Source organism: Oryx dammah, unplaced genomic scaffold (genome assembly GCF_014754425.2).
Source record: "Oryx dammah isolate SB20612 unplaced genomic scaffold, SCBI_Odam_1.1 HiC_scaffold_3, whole genome shotgun sequence".
NCBI lineage: Eukaryota > Metazoa > Chordata > Mammalia > Artiodactyla > Bovidae > Oryx > Oryx dammah.
Window position 1 is genome coordinate 13052708 of NW_024070187.1, and position 17086 is coordinate 13069793.

At 36.9% G+C, this 17086-nt stretch overlaps 1 protein-coding gene across 1 annotated transcript in view; it reads right to left on the reverse strand.

Moving 5' to 3' along the window:
* Positions 1–1817: 1817 nt before the first annotated feature.
* FAM241A (family with sequence similarity 241 member A) overlaps positions 1818–17086 on the reverse strand; it is a 43107-nt gene continuing 27838 nt past the window's right edge. Inside the window, exon 2 of the mRNA XM_040237462.1 lies at positions 1818–4188. Coding sequence (XP_040093396.1) covers positions 3943–4188 — 246 coding nt within the window. The 3' untranslated portion in view covers positions 1818–3942. The remainder of the gene's footprint in view (positions 4189–17086) is intronic.

Consider the following 17086-nt stretch of genomic DNA (forward strand, 5'->3'; position numbering starts at 1 on the left):
TTCCATCCCCCACCCCCCCGCATCTATTTGCCATGAAATGATGAGACCAGATGTCATGATCTTAGTTTTCTGAATGTTGAGTTTTAAATCAGCCATTTTACTCTCCTCTTTCACCCTCATCGAGGCTCTTAGTTCCTCTTCACTTTCTGCCATTAGAGTGGTATCATCTGCATATCTGGGGTTATTGGTATTTCTCCCTACAATCTTGATTCCAGCTTGTGCTTCATCCAGCCTAGCATTTCACATGATGTACTTTGCATAGAAGTTAAATAAGCAGGGTGACGATACATAGCCTTGATGTACTCTTTTCTCAATTTTTAACCAGTTCATTATTCCATGTCTGGTTCTAACTGTTGCTTCTTGACCTGCATACAGGTTTCTCAGGAGACAGCTAAGGTGGTCTGGTATTCCAATCTCTTGAAGAATCTTCCAGTTTGTTGTGATCCACATTGTCAAAGGCTTTAGTGTAGGCAATGAAGTAAGTGTTTTTCTGGAATTCCCTTTTTTTTTCTGTGATCCACTGGATGTTGGCAATTTGATCTCTGGTTCCTCTGCCTTTTCTAAATCCAGCTTGTACATCTGGAATTATTGGTTCACGTACTGCTAAAGCCGGGCTTGAAGGATTTTGAGTGTTAACCTTACTAGCATGTGAAATGAACACAACTGTATGGCAGAGAAATAGGACTTAGAAAATATTCAGTCCAGCAATAATCCTGAAGCACTAGTTTGTACAGTAGTTTATATTCTTCTTGTTAGTACTAGAAGTACTAACAGGTATGAAAGTCTGATTTTTTAAATTCTTCTTTCACCCTGTCAAGCCATTAATTCACAATGAAAACTTCTAAAATAAACTGAAATCAATAAACATTTGTAAAATAACTAATTAAAATAACAACTAAATAACTAAAATATGTAATTATATTAAGAATCACAAACCAGACAAACAGCCCTTGATTGCTCAATACCTAGCTTTATTTTGATCTTAATACTTTATAACAGACCTTATGCTGTAATTTGCCCTCCTCAGTTCCGTAACTGTTTCTTATTTCCTGATTATCTGGATAGTCTTTAATGGATTGGCAGCTTAGTGATAGCCCAGAAAGATTTTCTCTGATCAAAACGTGATTAAATAGAGATACACTTTGGTCAGAAGACAACTATGGCCCATAGTTCCCACATGGAAAAGATTCAAATGCAATTTTGGATGGGTCTGTGGGGATTTGCCTTGATATGCTTCCTTTATGTTTTTAAGAGTAGAAATGGAAATGTGGCCTCTAGAGTGGCTAATCAGTGATGCGCTGATGATACATGTTCAACAACTGGCTTCCCACAAACAAAGAGCCCTGATTTGCTGTGTTTGCCAATTATAGTGTAAATACTCCCTTCATATTCAATGTCAGGCTACCAACTTGATGTCGCGGAAGGCAGAGAGGGATTAAATGTATACAGTTGGCTTTTGCAAGCCAGTGTAAGCTGGCTCCAGCACACTAGTGAGCTAAGAATGATCTGACTGGTGGCCAGGAATGGAAAAATACCTTGCATATGACAGTTCAGCATATGAGACAACTGCATTCTGCAAAACTTAGTTTTCCCTTTAGTGAAAATTGATTCATTCATCTACAGTCAGTTTACTCATAGGTCTTGACCTTTTCCTTTTGAATTGAGGTATGAGTGATATATATATACACAAATCTAATAATATAGCACTGTAATTTCTATCTCTTTGTTCCTAGTAATAGTAATTTCTAAAATTGGCTTGTGTCAGATTGAAATGATTGAGAATGTTTTTGAATCAGTTCCTTATAGCATGAACCAAAGAAATGACCAGTTTCTTTTTATTTCAAGATATCAGTATAATTTGCATTCTAATATCTTTCATAAAAGAAAATATTTTATTTCCATCAAATGAGCAAAGTTTGCTTTTTCCCTATTAAAGCAAATGATTTGTTGGTATGCTCTTCTAATAATATATGCAGAAAGGATAGCATCAAAATATCTCATTTCTTTACAGAATTTAATATACATCCTATTAACAGCAGTATACAGATGCACAGTATTTGACAATTAAAAATTACTTTAAAAAATATTTTCAATATTAGGCACCGGTGGAACCAGAGCTGCTATTATGCATACTATTTCTTTTTTACATTCCAAAAGGAAATTAAAACTTTTAGTAGTATTACAAAGGAATACACTTTAATATTGAATGCAGATATACAAAATCTCATGACTTCTATTAAAAACCTCGCAATTTTACAGCACATGAATAATGACACCTTTTCCAATAACTTGCACTTATGCCAGGTTCATAAAGGTTACCATTAAAAATATTGCAAACCCAGTAAAAACACAATGATCTAGTACAAAGTCTTTTTTCAAAGTCAAACTTCAAAAGATCTATATTTACACAGAGGAATAATATTTTTTAGTGCCCTCTGATTGGTACTGTTGTTCAAGATAATCTAATTTTAGAAATCTAAATTGAACATTTTCATCATTTTTCTGCTTCAGGATGGAAGACGCTGAGGACATATAGAATAAATTTTAGAAACAGGATTGGGTAGAAACTTTATAAAGTAGAATAGTAAACATTTTACACACTTTAGTTATTGCCCTGCCAAAGATAAAAATAACCTATTGCTCCATCTTCCTCTATTTAACTGAAATTTCTAGATAATTATCTCAACTACCTATCTTTTGTCTACAGAAAGTTTTTTAGACCAAAGTATAAAGATTTTAGATTTTTTTAAACAAAATCCAAAATATGAGTAAGCCATTTTTCATTTTCTAAATATGTTTAAAGAAATGCTATTTTTTAATATAAAACCCCAAAGTGTTGAATTAAGACACATTAATAACATGCCTGGCCAATTACTGACTTGACTTTAGCATTAGAGGAATATGATACAATTGGCTGTTGAGTTCCAAATTTAAGCATTTGGTTTTATACTGTAATACTGTAATCTCTAATACAGATATTAAAGAAAATGAGCTTTTTCTTTTAAAAAAAGGAATAATAAAGAATTTCAGCCATAATACAAATCAACTTTGGGGGGAAAATCCATGTCAAGATAGGAAATAGATTTTTAAAATCTTAGACTAATTGCTATAAAAGAATTATAAAAATGTAAATTTCTGAAAAAAATACACTGAAAATGTTTAGGAAAAAATACGAGGAAAATATTCATTACTATGGGGTACAGTCAACTATGGACCTGGCTTATGAGACTTTAAAAATTCACAAAAACTAATTAGCACCAAAATTGTCTAAAACTCCAAATGATATACTGAAGTGATTCCAAGCCCAAGTATTACATTATAAAAAAGTTATATTTAGCTTGGGAAGTTTCCCCAGTTATAATAAATATATTTCTTTACAATCTTTAGAAAATGTGCTAACTTTACTGATTTTCATCAAAATATTAAGGTAGTGTATAGAAGTTGTCATTTACATTAGTTTTGGTTGAGCAGGGACAATGGAAATTCAAGTTATTTCTCAGAAGATATGGATTTATTTGGTTGGGGTAAGTGAGGAGCAATTCTCCAGTTAAAAATTTTCACTCCTTGTTTCACCCTTTTTCTTCTAAAATGTTTTATTAGAGCTTTTACAAGAGCTATATTGTCTTATTTGAATTTTGTATCCTATTTTCCCTGCTCACTTTTTGGTGTTATTTAAGTTTTGGCATGGGAATAGGAGTATTTAAAAGTGGGCACAGATCACAGTAGTTAAACAAGAGTTATGAATAAGCTACTATATATATTCAACCCTCTTACAATCAAGTTGAATTTAATTTTAAACAACATCAATTTACAAATTTAATTGCAAAACAACACAATTTGAAACAAGGCAAACTTTTCAGCCTTGATGTAGTGAAATATATAACTTCACTAATTACATATCTGGCTACCAAACGTCAAACCAAATGTTCATTTGGCCATATTTTACTGCTGCACATAAATAATGACAAGGCAAAGAATAGCAACTAGTCCAAAGGCTGGTAGGCCAAGGAACCACAGCATAACCCAAAAGAAAATGACTATTACTGGTTCTACAATTTGTTCTCCAAAATACATCCTTGTGAAGCCCATGTTGATGAGGCTTTTGTTCAGTTCACCAAAAAGTGTTCCCATCTTTTTGTAGTCATCTCCCACAGGCTCGCCAGTGTGGTTTTGTGATTCTTCAATATCCTTTGAAAAACAAAAACAAGACAAAATATAAACATAAAATGAGAAACAAGTGAAGGTCTTTTAAGAGTAAGGATCATTTCATAGTTCTTTATCTTCCAGACTATGTACTGGGCATACTTGTGATAACCATTCGATAATGCCTGGGAATGTTCCTTTTGATTGTCACCCAGAACAGCTGTGACTGTGATCACCTTTCAAGAGTATGGAAAGCACTGATTTATTGATTTATGTGGCCTTGACATTGACTGGACACTCAACTACTAGAACACAGATTTACAAGATGAAGGAAGTAGCTGATCATTTCCATTCATTTTCAAGCTCCCTGGAATTGCACAAAACAACTTATTAAGCAAAAAATCATGTTCGTATTATTCTTATCAATGACTGTGATTACACAACAACCTTTTTATACCAATCTCCTGTTTTGAGGCAGGCTCTGGATTGCTCTGTCCTGCCAAGTAAGCTTCTTTTTAGTCCATTCCTTTGACACTAAGACTTCAAGGACCCAGCCTCATCTCTCTGGAGCAGAGCTTGCTGCTACTGTTGAGCAATTCTCAGGTATTATGGCTGTGATCTTTTGATTTTAGCTGGGAAGCTAAGAATTCAGTTTAGGTCCTTGATGTCCTAAATGCTTATTAATCTCATCAGGAGAAACATAGTTTCCACATAGGAATAATTTTGTATAATAAGCCTAAAAGTTTAGCTAGATATCAGTTCCCCAGAAAATGTCCATGTGTACCCAATTATACATACCAAAAATTATGTACTATTTCTATTACCTCTCAGTCTTATTACAATTAGGGTCTTTATACTACTATCTCTAGTAGATAGATATTAAGCTACTATCTCTCAGCTACAACCCCACTCTTTGAAATTCTACAAACATATCTGGTTCCCTGTTAGGCTCTGCCAGTAGAGGAACTAGAGAGACACTGCACAGCAGGAGGAGGAGGAAGGGACTTGCTCTTTCTTGTTTGCTTCTCATGGGTTTCTTGATCCTCTTGGTCTCACTCCAGTGACAGTTCACTCTGGCAGTAGTAGGTCCTTCTGGTAGCAGCCACTGATTTCAGTTTAGTGACTTCCCAGCACCTGCAGAAACTCAATGTGCCTTCCTGAGACACCAGATCAAACCCGTGGGTTCCTTTCCCTCAGATCTCTGGTCCCCAGGGTCTGTGTTGTTCTTCCTTTGAGCTCAGAAACACCACTTCCAGGTGGGTGGCGACAGGCTCTTCGAAGCCTGAGTCTCAGCTGCGTGTGATGGGGCCTTCCCCAGTTTTCTCAGTTTTAGTAATTCTCTCTCTGCTTCCTCAGGCCCAGGAGTGGTGGCTGCTTCCTGGTGTTACTACCTGTGGCACTCTAGCCTACTTTAGTGCAGTGGTTTTAAAACTTGATACGTTAGACTCCCTTGGAAGGCTCTGAAAGTCCACTGCCAAGGTTTCTGGTTCAGTAAGCCACAACTGAGGCCTGGAGTCTGAGAATTTGCACTTCTAACAAGTTTCCAGGTAATGCTTATGATGCTGGTATTTTTTTACATCTTTTGACTATCACTGCCTTCCTGTTTTTGCCTTTCCTGTTCTTCAATGCCTGCTTAACAATTCTTTGTATTAACTTATCTTTGTTAAAAAAATTGGTATAGTTTCTCTCTTTTCACTAGCCCTTAATTTGGTCACAAAAGAAAAACTATGTCACAGTGACACAGTTGTAATTATAATTTATTAAACCTAATCTCTTTTAGGTGTGATGATTCAAATTAGTAATTATTTACTGAACATATACTTGCTCATAGTAGGTGAAAGACAGAAAATTACTCGTGTTTAAAAAGAAGACTTTGGGTATAGCCTTTCATATAATAACAAGTAAGTATTAAAAGCTACTAAGTAGGCTGTCTAGGCCAGAAAATAGTTAATTAACTTAAGACACACTTCAAACACAAGAATCGGTCTTAGATTCCTTTAGTAGAAACCAAAACTTAATCATTTCAGTAATCAATAAATAACTAAAAATATTTTTTCATTTAAAAATGCATTTTTTAATTCTACATAATAGTTTACATATATAAGGAAAAAATGAAAAAAATCTTTTATGTGCAATAGTCAGACAAAATGATTTTCAGTGTTTCACTGAAGTGTTTCACTTTAAGGCAGTGTTTTCCCATATAATAGTAATTTATGTTGAGTACAGAGTATCATTGATGTAATGAAAAAATGAGACTCAACGGGGCATCATTGTTAAATGTATATAAGTCTAAACCAGAATTATTTTTGAGTTAATTTATACATATAATAAATTACTTTTGGATTTTAATTTCTACCAAAAAAAGAATGAGAAAAACAAAATGTTGTTGAGATAGTTGGAGAGTTCAAATCTAGGCTTCCAACACTTAAACTGAATGACCTTGATCAAACTACTTCAGTTTCCTGAGCTTCAGTTTTCTAATCCATAAAATGGGATTTATATGAATCCTTTTTGATACTGATAATATACTCGTGAATTATAATTTATTTGTTAACCTTTCCTTATTTTTTGTATTTTAACTTCTAAATTATATTTTCCTTCACTGATATGCTGTGATCGATTTTATGTTTCTTAGCTTCTCATACTTTTTAATGTGTTCCATGATAATATACTATATTAAAAAAGAAAAACAAAAATCTTGGTCTTACTTGAGATTAAGGCTTTCTTTTCTTTAGGACAGAACTCAAAGAGTTCTTGATTTAGTTTGTAGTTCTTCTGGTCCCTCAACTTCCTCTTCTACTCCAGTGTCTACACTGCTGGTATCATTTTTGGCTCTTTCTTTTTTTATTTAGCTTTTTTCTTTTTTACCACCTCTAATTTCTTTTAATCTAAGCACTTATTGTACTTTGGGGTTTTCTGTTGTTACTGAAGCTTTTTAAAACTTTTTCAGTATATTTGTGGTTTTAGTACAAAGTGAGTACCCTAATCTAAAATGATTCTTTCTGAAGATCCACTTTAAATTCTTCTACAAACTGTTTGTGGGTTTTTCAGGGGAAGAAGTAGGTGTTGCAATGCTCAGTTAACTCCTCAAGGCCAGGGGCAGAGGCAGCAGTCTGAGATCCGGGGAGCAGCTAGGGGGACGGGGACTAGAGATGGGAGGCCAAAAAGACTGGCCTGGGGTGCTGTGGCTGCGGCAGCCTGCTGCTGCTTTTTTTTTTAATATGAAAAATTTCAAACACAAAATTAGAGAAAACAGTATTGCTGCTGCTGCTGCTGCTAAGTCACTTCAGTCATGTCCGACTCTGTGCGACCCCACAGATGGCAGCCCACCAGGCTCTCCCATCCCTGGGATTCTCCAGGCAAGAACACGGGAGTGGGTTGCCATTTCCTGAAGGTGAAAAGAGAAAGTGAAGTCGCTCAGTCATGTCCGAATCTTAGCGACCCCATGGACTACAGCCTACCAGGCTCCTCTGTCCATGGGATTTTCCAGGCAAGAGTACTGGAGTGGGCTGCCATTGCCTTCTCCGAGAGAAAATAGTACAATGAACCCCTAAGTACCTATCAACCAGATAAAATAATTACTAAAAATCTGCCACCTTACTGAAGCATTTCTTAATCTGGGCAATCTGAAGGAGAAGAAAAAAGTAAAGTCACTAGAAAAATGCCTAAAAGTGGTGGCATATCTTCACAAATAAAGTTCTGTGGAAACATCAACGATATTCAGCAAAGAACTGGGTAAAGGTTCAAATAACCCTAGAGGAAAGACACTTAAAGACATGGAAAAGAAAACAGGCAGCATTCTTATATCACTGACATTACAGTCAATCTCACTACAGTGTTTTCTGTATCAGTAAATATCTGTTGAATACATGGGGAGAATTTATCTTGTGGCTGGCAAGCATTAGAGCAATATCTTGATAGACTTTCTACCTGCTCCACTTCTTGCCAAACAAAAAGATGGCCTTATTTTTTCCAAAGTATTAGTTATAATTGTAATCTCAAAGCAATTATAGATTTTTATGGAATTATCAGTATGTTTTGTTGTGGATATTATTAAGATCCACTTACTCTTTCCTTAATCCAGTCCATATTCTTTACCTGAGGAAAACCTCATCTATAGCTTCAGAGATGACAAGTCTAAGAGTAATCCCCTGTCCTTTATGAGAAGCTGGCCTTGGAAAGGGCCTGTGATCTACTTTGGAATGATGACTTTTGAGTGTCTTCTGGGGAAAATTCTTTCAAGCTCTTCTGATTCAACTTTGGAAAGTGATTCTTAATACTTTAGGAGAAATAGAAGAACTATTTCTCCACAGATAGACCTTAAATAAAGAGAATTTATTATATTTGAATTAGCTTTCTATTGCTGCCATATGAAATTAGTACAAACTTAGTGATGTAAAATGACACAAACGTATCACTTTTTTCTAACCTGTTTTGCAGCTGAGAAGTAAAAACTGGCAGGCTTGTTTCCTTCTGGAGGCTCAAGTAGAGAATCCATTTCTCTACTTTTTCTAGTTGCTAGAGGGTGTCCATCTTGCTTGGCTCCTAGACCCCTTTCTCCGCCTTCAAATCCAGCAACACTGTAACTCTCAGACCATCCCTCTGTGTTAACTTTTCCCTCTGACCATGACAGGGGAAGGTTTTCTGTTTTTAAGGATCCATGTGATTAAGTTTAGTTCTCTTGGATAATCCAGGTTCATTTTCCCATCTCAAAGTCCTTAAATTTGATCATATCTACAAAATCTTTTTTGCCATGTAAGATATCATATTCATAGGTACTAAGGATTAAGATGTGGACATCTTTGAGGGGGGAGAAACCATTATTCTACCCACTTCAATATTTAATTTTGCAATTATTTCTTTATATATCTACTTCCTGTCACTATCTGTGATAGGAAGGGTAAGGTCATTGAAGACAAGAACCATGTAAGTTCGAAGAAGAGTACTTATTATACTGCACTGTGCCTGGCCCTTAGCAGAATCATAAGAAGTATTTGTTGAATGAACAATAGAAATATTCTATAATAATGACATGTTAGGCAAAAAGCTCCTCAAAAATAAAAACAAAATTTACAAACAACATCAATTATTTCATTTCCCCATAAGTACATCTGTGAATTTGTTCAAATATGTATAAATAAATTTGAGAGAGATTGTAAGATATGGTAGCTGTTAGCTAAAATTTACATGCTTAGTTCAGTTGCTAAACAACTGTATTTTAAGAGCAGAGGCTAATATGAACAGATGAGTTCTTAAGTCCCTGGCTCGCTCAGAGGTCTACAATTTTCAGAGTAATGCGCGGTGGTATCACTAGTGGCGCAGCAGAACAGCGAGCGCTCAGTGCCTATGTGGCACGCACTGTGCTCTACGTACGTTTTCTTGTTTCGTCTTTCCAAGAGGCTGGGAGGGAGGCACTATTATTTTCCCCATTTGCAGATAAGGAAACTAAGTTTCAGAGGAGTTAAATGTTGGCCATTGACTTATATTATATTGAAGGAGCTATGAGATGAACCCAGACATTCTTACTCCAGAGACCACACCAGTAATCCCTATGTTATACTCTCTCCAGATATTATATTATTAATAGCTAACATCTGTGTAATGGAAGCTTTCAGAGAAATTTTACATATTTGATCTCTGAAAAAAGAAAAACTATGTAAACACATTTTCATTTTTCACAGAAACAGTACATTTAACACAGTGAAATGAACATCAATATCTGTCTGTGCTTTACATCTTTTTCCAGTTTATAGCATACTTGAAGGTGAATTTTATCAAGCATAAAATTGCTCAAATTTTAATTGGTCTTATATAACAATTTAAACAAGGAAAAGCTATTTGCAGCAGTTTAGTAAATCTTTTTATAGTCCATTCAGTATTGACTAGAATTCAGATTCAAATGTGAAAAAAAGAGACTCCAAGCAAGAATGAGGAGATATGCTTGGCAGAGTTGCAATAAGGCAAAAACCCAAAGCAACCAACCAAATACACACTCACATAAAACACTTCACACATAAAAACATACCAATATGAAAATGTAGATGGCATCTCCCCCCTGTTCTAACATTAATCACTTTGTGTCTTTGCCAAATTTTATTCTTTGTATGTGAGGTCCCAATGGAAGAACATTTATCCAATGACAGTTTACTTCATGGTCATATAATAGTACAGACCATGACATGCACATTAAATAGTGATGTCAGCATTTTGTCCATAATTAATGACATAGTAGTGTTATAATTGACTGACAATCTCTTAAAAATATGCAGAATTAGTGATGAGAAATTAAAGGTGAGCCCTGAAATAATCATAGGATTTTTGAGAGCAAAGGACCTTTAAAGGTAATTAAAGTCTCTTACTTCAGAAACAAGAAATAAGAGGTTAAATCACACAGCTTTATTAACCAAAAACACAGACTTTGGAAACAAGCAGGACGGATTCAAATCTTTCTCTGTCAGGTTTACGAGGCAAATTACTTAAGCACTGACTCTCAGTTTCCCCACGTATAAAAGGAGCTTATCACTATCTACCTCATAAAGTGTGTTAATAAAATGAGGAAACATAAACTTTAGAATACATACAATCATCACTCAATGTATGGTAACTAATATTATTACTACATTTTTGGTAGAAATTATGTCTTGTGATTTTTTTAACTTCTGTTTTCTTTCTACTATAACATGTTGCCTAATACCTTAGTGATCATCTTTCTTGTGATAATTAAATTCAGCTGTATTTTTTTTCATGTGTTATGACAACTTAATTATATAGAAGTTGAGGTGGGATGTTTTCTATGGCACATCCTTATCTATGGAACAATCTGTGCACATCAGTATGGCAGAATCTGCTTATTCACTTTAAGAATAGTACAAGCTACATTCTGTAAACAGGTTTTCACTGAGTGGGTAACAATTCAAGATTCAACTGTTTTTTTCCGAGTGTAATATTGGAAGTCTGCTGGTTTTGCCTGTCTGGTTTTTATTCGACTTTCTTCTATTGATATCATCTTGATTTAACCTTGGGAAAACCCTCCCCCACCCACTCTTAGTTCCTGTATTCTGGTGGAATGTGTGCCCACTCCCAAGTTCCAGGCCTGGTCACTCAGAACATTTCATTTCCTTGAGCACATGATTAGTTAAGGAATGAGTGTATAACCCAAGACAGGCCAATGAAAGTTCTACCCAAGACGTCTGCTGCATCTACTGATAAACAGGCATTCCCCATTCCCCCCTTCTCAACTGATAACGGTTAGCTGCTAAGGTGTAGAGCATCTTATTACAATGAGGAGGAAGCTTGCTATGAATGAAGTCAATATAAAATAAAGCCAAGAAATGACATAGTGGATATTGTTTGAATACTTGAATCCAGCTAGGGCATCTACCTCTGTTTTTTGTTTTGTTTTTTGAAAATAACATGAGCTAATAAATTCCTATTTTGCAAAATCTAGTAAAAGTTGAATTTTTGTCACTTGGAACTGAGAGTTCTGACTACAGATGATGATGATGATGATAAAAGTAGTAATAGCTACCATTATTAATAGTAATAGTAATAGCTACTACCAGGCTTCCCTGGTGGTCCAATGGTTAAACTTCCACCCTTCCAACGCAGGGAGCATGAGTTCAATCCCTGGTTGGGGAACTAAGATTAGGCATGCCTCATGGCATTTCAAAAGAAAGAAAAGTAGCAACAGCTTCCATTAACTGAATGTTTACTATATGCTAGATACTGTGCTAAGTGCTTTATATTCATTATGCTATTTAATCATTATTTATTACAATAAGTATTATTAGCTAATTTCAAAGCCCTGTGTTCTTAATTATAGTGCTCAAGAACTTCCTCATTAATTTGGGTTTTACTGTTACTAGCAATAATTAACATGAAGAATATATTAGTAATTTAAAAAATAATAATTGGGTTAGGCAAGTAGAAAATTTTAGATAACTTCTTGAAAGTTTTTAAAAATTACACAAGAATAAACCAACAAAACACTGTAAAGCAATTTTCCTCCAATTAAAAAATAAATAAATAAAAATGGGTAAATGGTGATTGTATTCAGATAACACAAAAGAATAAAGAGTAAGGACTGAAATGCTGATTTCTTCTTGCTACTTTAGGTTAACTTTCTTGAGCCGTCAAGCAGAGCCAGCCTCAATAACCCAAGTCCATGGAAATCATAACTGAGAAGGTAAACTTATAAATGCACAGCGAGCAAAAGGGGAATGATTTTTGGATGAAGTGAAGTGAAAGTTGCTCAGTTGTGTCTGACTCTTTGCGACCAGGTCAGAATACTGGAGTAGGCAGCTATTCCCTTTTCCAGGGGATATTTCAGGAGGATTCTTTACTGGCTAAGCCAGTAGGGAAACTCAGAAGAAGGTTTTCCCTAACTGGGAACTGAACCCGGTTCACGGTAGTGAGAGCACCAAATCCTAACCACTAGACCAATAGCACATAGTAACCTGTGAACTGAGGCTTATTAAGTGAATGAAGAAAGGAACACGTGAATGAACAACTCCTAAATCTTGCTGCAACCTCTTCTCCTTTCAACTGTTTTTTCAACTCTAGGGTTTCCCTGCTATCCAAAAGTAGAATGTTCCTATGAAACCTTTGGTAAACTGAAGTGGTGTAAAGCAAAGAAGCGTTATCTTAGGGCACATCTTGGTATTAATAATAGATACACAAAACAAACTGAGAAACAGCACAGATGCCCACAGACACAATTCAGAGCACTGGTGGCCTGATGCTGAGTGTAGTTCCTGAGGAAGGAGCCTGGCACACTTGGGATGTGTGCTGCCTCTCTAACAGTTCACTACAAACAAAAACTAAATGCTGTTTTTGCTTTACACTTTTTTTTCCCCCTTAGAAAAAATCCTCTTTGGATTTCTTTGCTCATCAAAAACAGGTACCAACTTTCACAACAGTGCAGTGAAGTGGTGCAAAGCAAATTTTTGGAAACAGGGACTACCTGTATGTACTCCCACGAACTTCTTTTCAACTTTACTGGGATTGTACTTCACTTTTCTCCTTCAGCTTGAGTTCTATGACCCAAATCTCTTTAAAATTTAAAACTCCACCGTCTCACGGGGAAACCCTAATCTTGGAGTAAGAATTATTTTCTATGTCTGTACCTGAGTACCTGTGGTGCTGGTGAAAGTTATACCATAGGGTACCAACAGTTTATGACAACCCTAAACAGATTTTCAAATACATTCCTGTTTCATTTCTCTGCTGAACTTTTTTTTTTTGCTCTCTACACAGAGCTATTTCAGATCTCTTTAAAAAATCTTCAACTGCCTCCTACTCCTACCTTTCTCCCTCTCCTCTAGCAAATTACTTGACCTCCTGTTTCTCAGGAAAGAGAGAAGTCAGAAGAATTTCCTTAAGTTTGTGATACTAAATGTATCAGCTACCAAAGTTTACCTCCATCTTTCCTTCTCTTTCATCACAAATAAAGAAATAAGGAAGTATTCCTTTTCCATTACCCCTCTGTCTCATATATATTCAGTCTTTCCCTCTGTTGGCTCCTTCTCATCAGTATTTAGACATGCTTAGATTTTCCTCCATTAATGCCACTAGCTCTGCCTGGCCTTTTTTATTTCTTCATAACCGAACTGAAACAATTCACTCTGCTTGTTTCCATTTTTTCATCTTTGTCAGGAACTGTGAAGGGGCTGGTGTTTTACCCCAGCAGTTGCCAACCTTTTTGGCACCAGGGACTGGTTTCACAAAGACACTTTTTCCATGGACCAGGGCTGGGGTGGGGGAAGGGATGGTCCAGGGTGATTCACGCACACTGTGTTACTGTGCGCTTTATTTCTAGTTTGTGGCGATCTCAGGATATTCTGCCTTGACTTCAGAGTTGGGGCTCAAGCTCCTATGGAATCTAATGCCACTGCTGATGTGACGGGGGCGGCGCTCAGGTGACAATGCAGGAGATGGGGAGCAGCTGTAGACACAGATGAAGCTTCACTCACTCGCCCTCCGCTCACCTCCTGTTTTGAGGCCTGGGACTGGGGATGCCTGTTTTATCCTACAAGTTAGGATCCCTGGCTTGGCGTCAGGGATATTGGTACCAGACACAAGTCTCCTGGGTCGGAGATAAATGACTCACTACTCATGCCACAAGCAGCAGCCTGAGTTTCATGTCGACGCTGGTTCTCTTTAAGTCCCACAGGGGCTCACCCTTCGATAGCTCAGCTGGTAGAGCGGAGGACTGTAAGTCCCACAGGGTGACAGAGTGGCCGAGTGGATGCTGCATGCAGCGTGTCTCTGTCACAGCTGAGGGACTCCGCGCTTAGGGAACTCTCACCTTTTACAATGGGCTGTAAGCAAATCTGCCTGATGTTTGTCCCGGGGGAGACATCATCTTTATTACACTGGGTGGCAAACAATCTGTCCTTTACTCTGAAAGGAGACACTATTCTTATCTTCCAAGTCTGTTCATTTAGCAAACATCTTTGAAAAACAGTCCTTAACAAAAGTTCTCAATGCAAGAAACCCATGGAGAATTGCTCCTAACAATTTTCCAATCAGACCTCAACTTCTGTTGGCTTCTGTTCTTTTACACCACCAAAATAGCTCTTGTAAAGATTACCAATAAACTACCATATCAATACATTAAGAGATCTGTTAGGGGGCTTTCCCTGGCAGTCCAGTGGTTAGGATTGTGTGCTTTCACTGCCGGGGACTCAGGTTCAGTCCCTGGTCAGGCAACTAGAATCCGACAAGTTGTGCAGCACGGCCAAAAAAAAAAAAAAAAACCCAGAAAAACAGAAAAAAGTTTTTCAGTTCTCATTTGATTCAACTTCTAAGCAGAATTACATCTACTTCTACTTCATTGACTATGCTAAAGCCTTTGTGCATCAAAACAAACCGTGGAAAATTCTGAAAGAGATGGGAATACCAGACCACCTTACCTGTCTTCTGAGAAATCTGTATGCAGGTCAAGAAGCAACAGTTAGAACTGGACATGGAACAATGGACTGGCTCAAAATTGGGAAAGGAGTTATGTCAAGGCTGTATATTGTCACCCTGCTAATTTAATTTATATGCAGAGTACATTATGTGAAATGCTGGACTGGATGAAGCATAAGCTGTAATCAAGATTGGTGGGAGAAATATCAATAACATCATATATACAGATGACACCACCCTTATGGCAGAAAGCAAAGAGGAACTAAAGAGCTTCTTGATGAAGGTGAAAGAGGAGAGTGAAAAAGCTGGCTCAAAACTCAACATTCACAAACCTAAGATCATGGCATCTGGTCCCATCACTTCATGGCAAATAGATGGGGAAAAAATGGAAACAGTGACAGACTATTTTCTTGGGCTCCAAAATCATTGCAGATGGTGACTGCAGCCATGAAATTAACATGCTTGCTCCTTGGAAGAAAAGCTATGACTAACCTAGACAGCATATTAAAAAGCAGAGATATTACTTTGCCAACAAAGGTCCATATAGTCAAAGCTATGGTTTTTCCAATAGCCATGTATGGATGTGAGAGGTGGACTATAAAGAAAGCTGAGTGCCGAAGAATTGGTGCTTTTGAACTGTGGTGTTGGAGAACACTCTCGAGAGTTCCTTGGACAGCAAGGAGATCAAGTCAGTCAATTCTAAGCGAAATCAATCCTGAATATTCATTGGAAGGACTGAGGCTAAAACTGAAATTCCAATACTTTGGCCACCTGAGGCAAAGAGCCAACTCATTAGAAAAGACCCTGATGCTGGGAAAGATTGAAGGCAGGAGGAGAAGGGGACAACGGAGAACAAGATGGTTGGATGGCATCACTGTCTCAATTGACTTGAATCTGAGCAAACTCCGGGAAACAATGAAGGACAAGAAAGCCTGGTATGCTGCAGGCCGCAGGGTCGCAAAGAGTCAGATACGACTTAGTGACTGAACAGCAACAACTTTTTCTTTTCTTCTGAATTATACGGTATTATATTCTCCTGGTTTTATTTTTCTCTCTCTGGCCATGCTTTTCTCAGTCTGCTTTGTGAGTTCACCATCCTCAACCTAGCTATTAAATATCAATCCTCAACATCGGGTCTTAAGCTTTCATCTCTTTTCTCTCCGTATTTTCTTCCCAAATAAGCTCATTCAAATTTTACAGTTTCAATTACCATCAGTACATCAGTTACTTAAACATTATATCCAGCTCAGACCTTTCTTCTGCACTCTAAAACCATATATTCCACTGCCTTCTCAACATTTACACTTGGATATCTTGAATATGGGCTTCGCAGGTGGTGCTAGTGGTACAGAACCCAGCTGCCAATGTAGGAGACCTAAGAGATGCAGGTTTGATCCCTAGGTTGGGAAGATCCCCTGGAGGAGGGCATGGCAACCCACTCCAGTATTCTTGTCTAGAGAATCCCCATAGACAGAGGAGCCTGGCAGGCTACAGTCCACATGGTCGCAAAGACTCACTGAAACAACTTGTAGGACGCAGCACTTATCTTGAATATACTTCAATATTCAACACATCCAAGGCCAAACCTGATTTTCCTCCTCAAAACTGGTCTTCATTCAATGAACAGATCCTCGGGAATAAAATCTATCCTTAATTTCTACAAGTCAGAAACTCAAGAATGATCTGCAAAGCCTTCTTTTTCCTAATATCCTGTATCCAATTTATCAATGGGTTCTGTTGATTTTAAATCCTAAATATTTCAGGCATTTACAGTTTTCTAACTTTTCTTTCGTGTGGACTGGTATACAGTGTGCCTTCTTAACACCTCCCTTTTTGGTTCTTTTTATTCCTTCCTATGGATATGAGCTACTAGTTGGTGTCATTTCCTTACTCCAATACAACTTGATTTCCACCTTTGTATTTTGTGCTGATATTGTCAAATATATTTCAGTATGTGATAGGCTCAACAATATAATTATATATGTATTTTATGCAATTGCTTCTTTAAATCCGTCAAGAGAACATGTGCTGT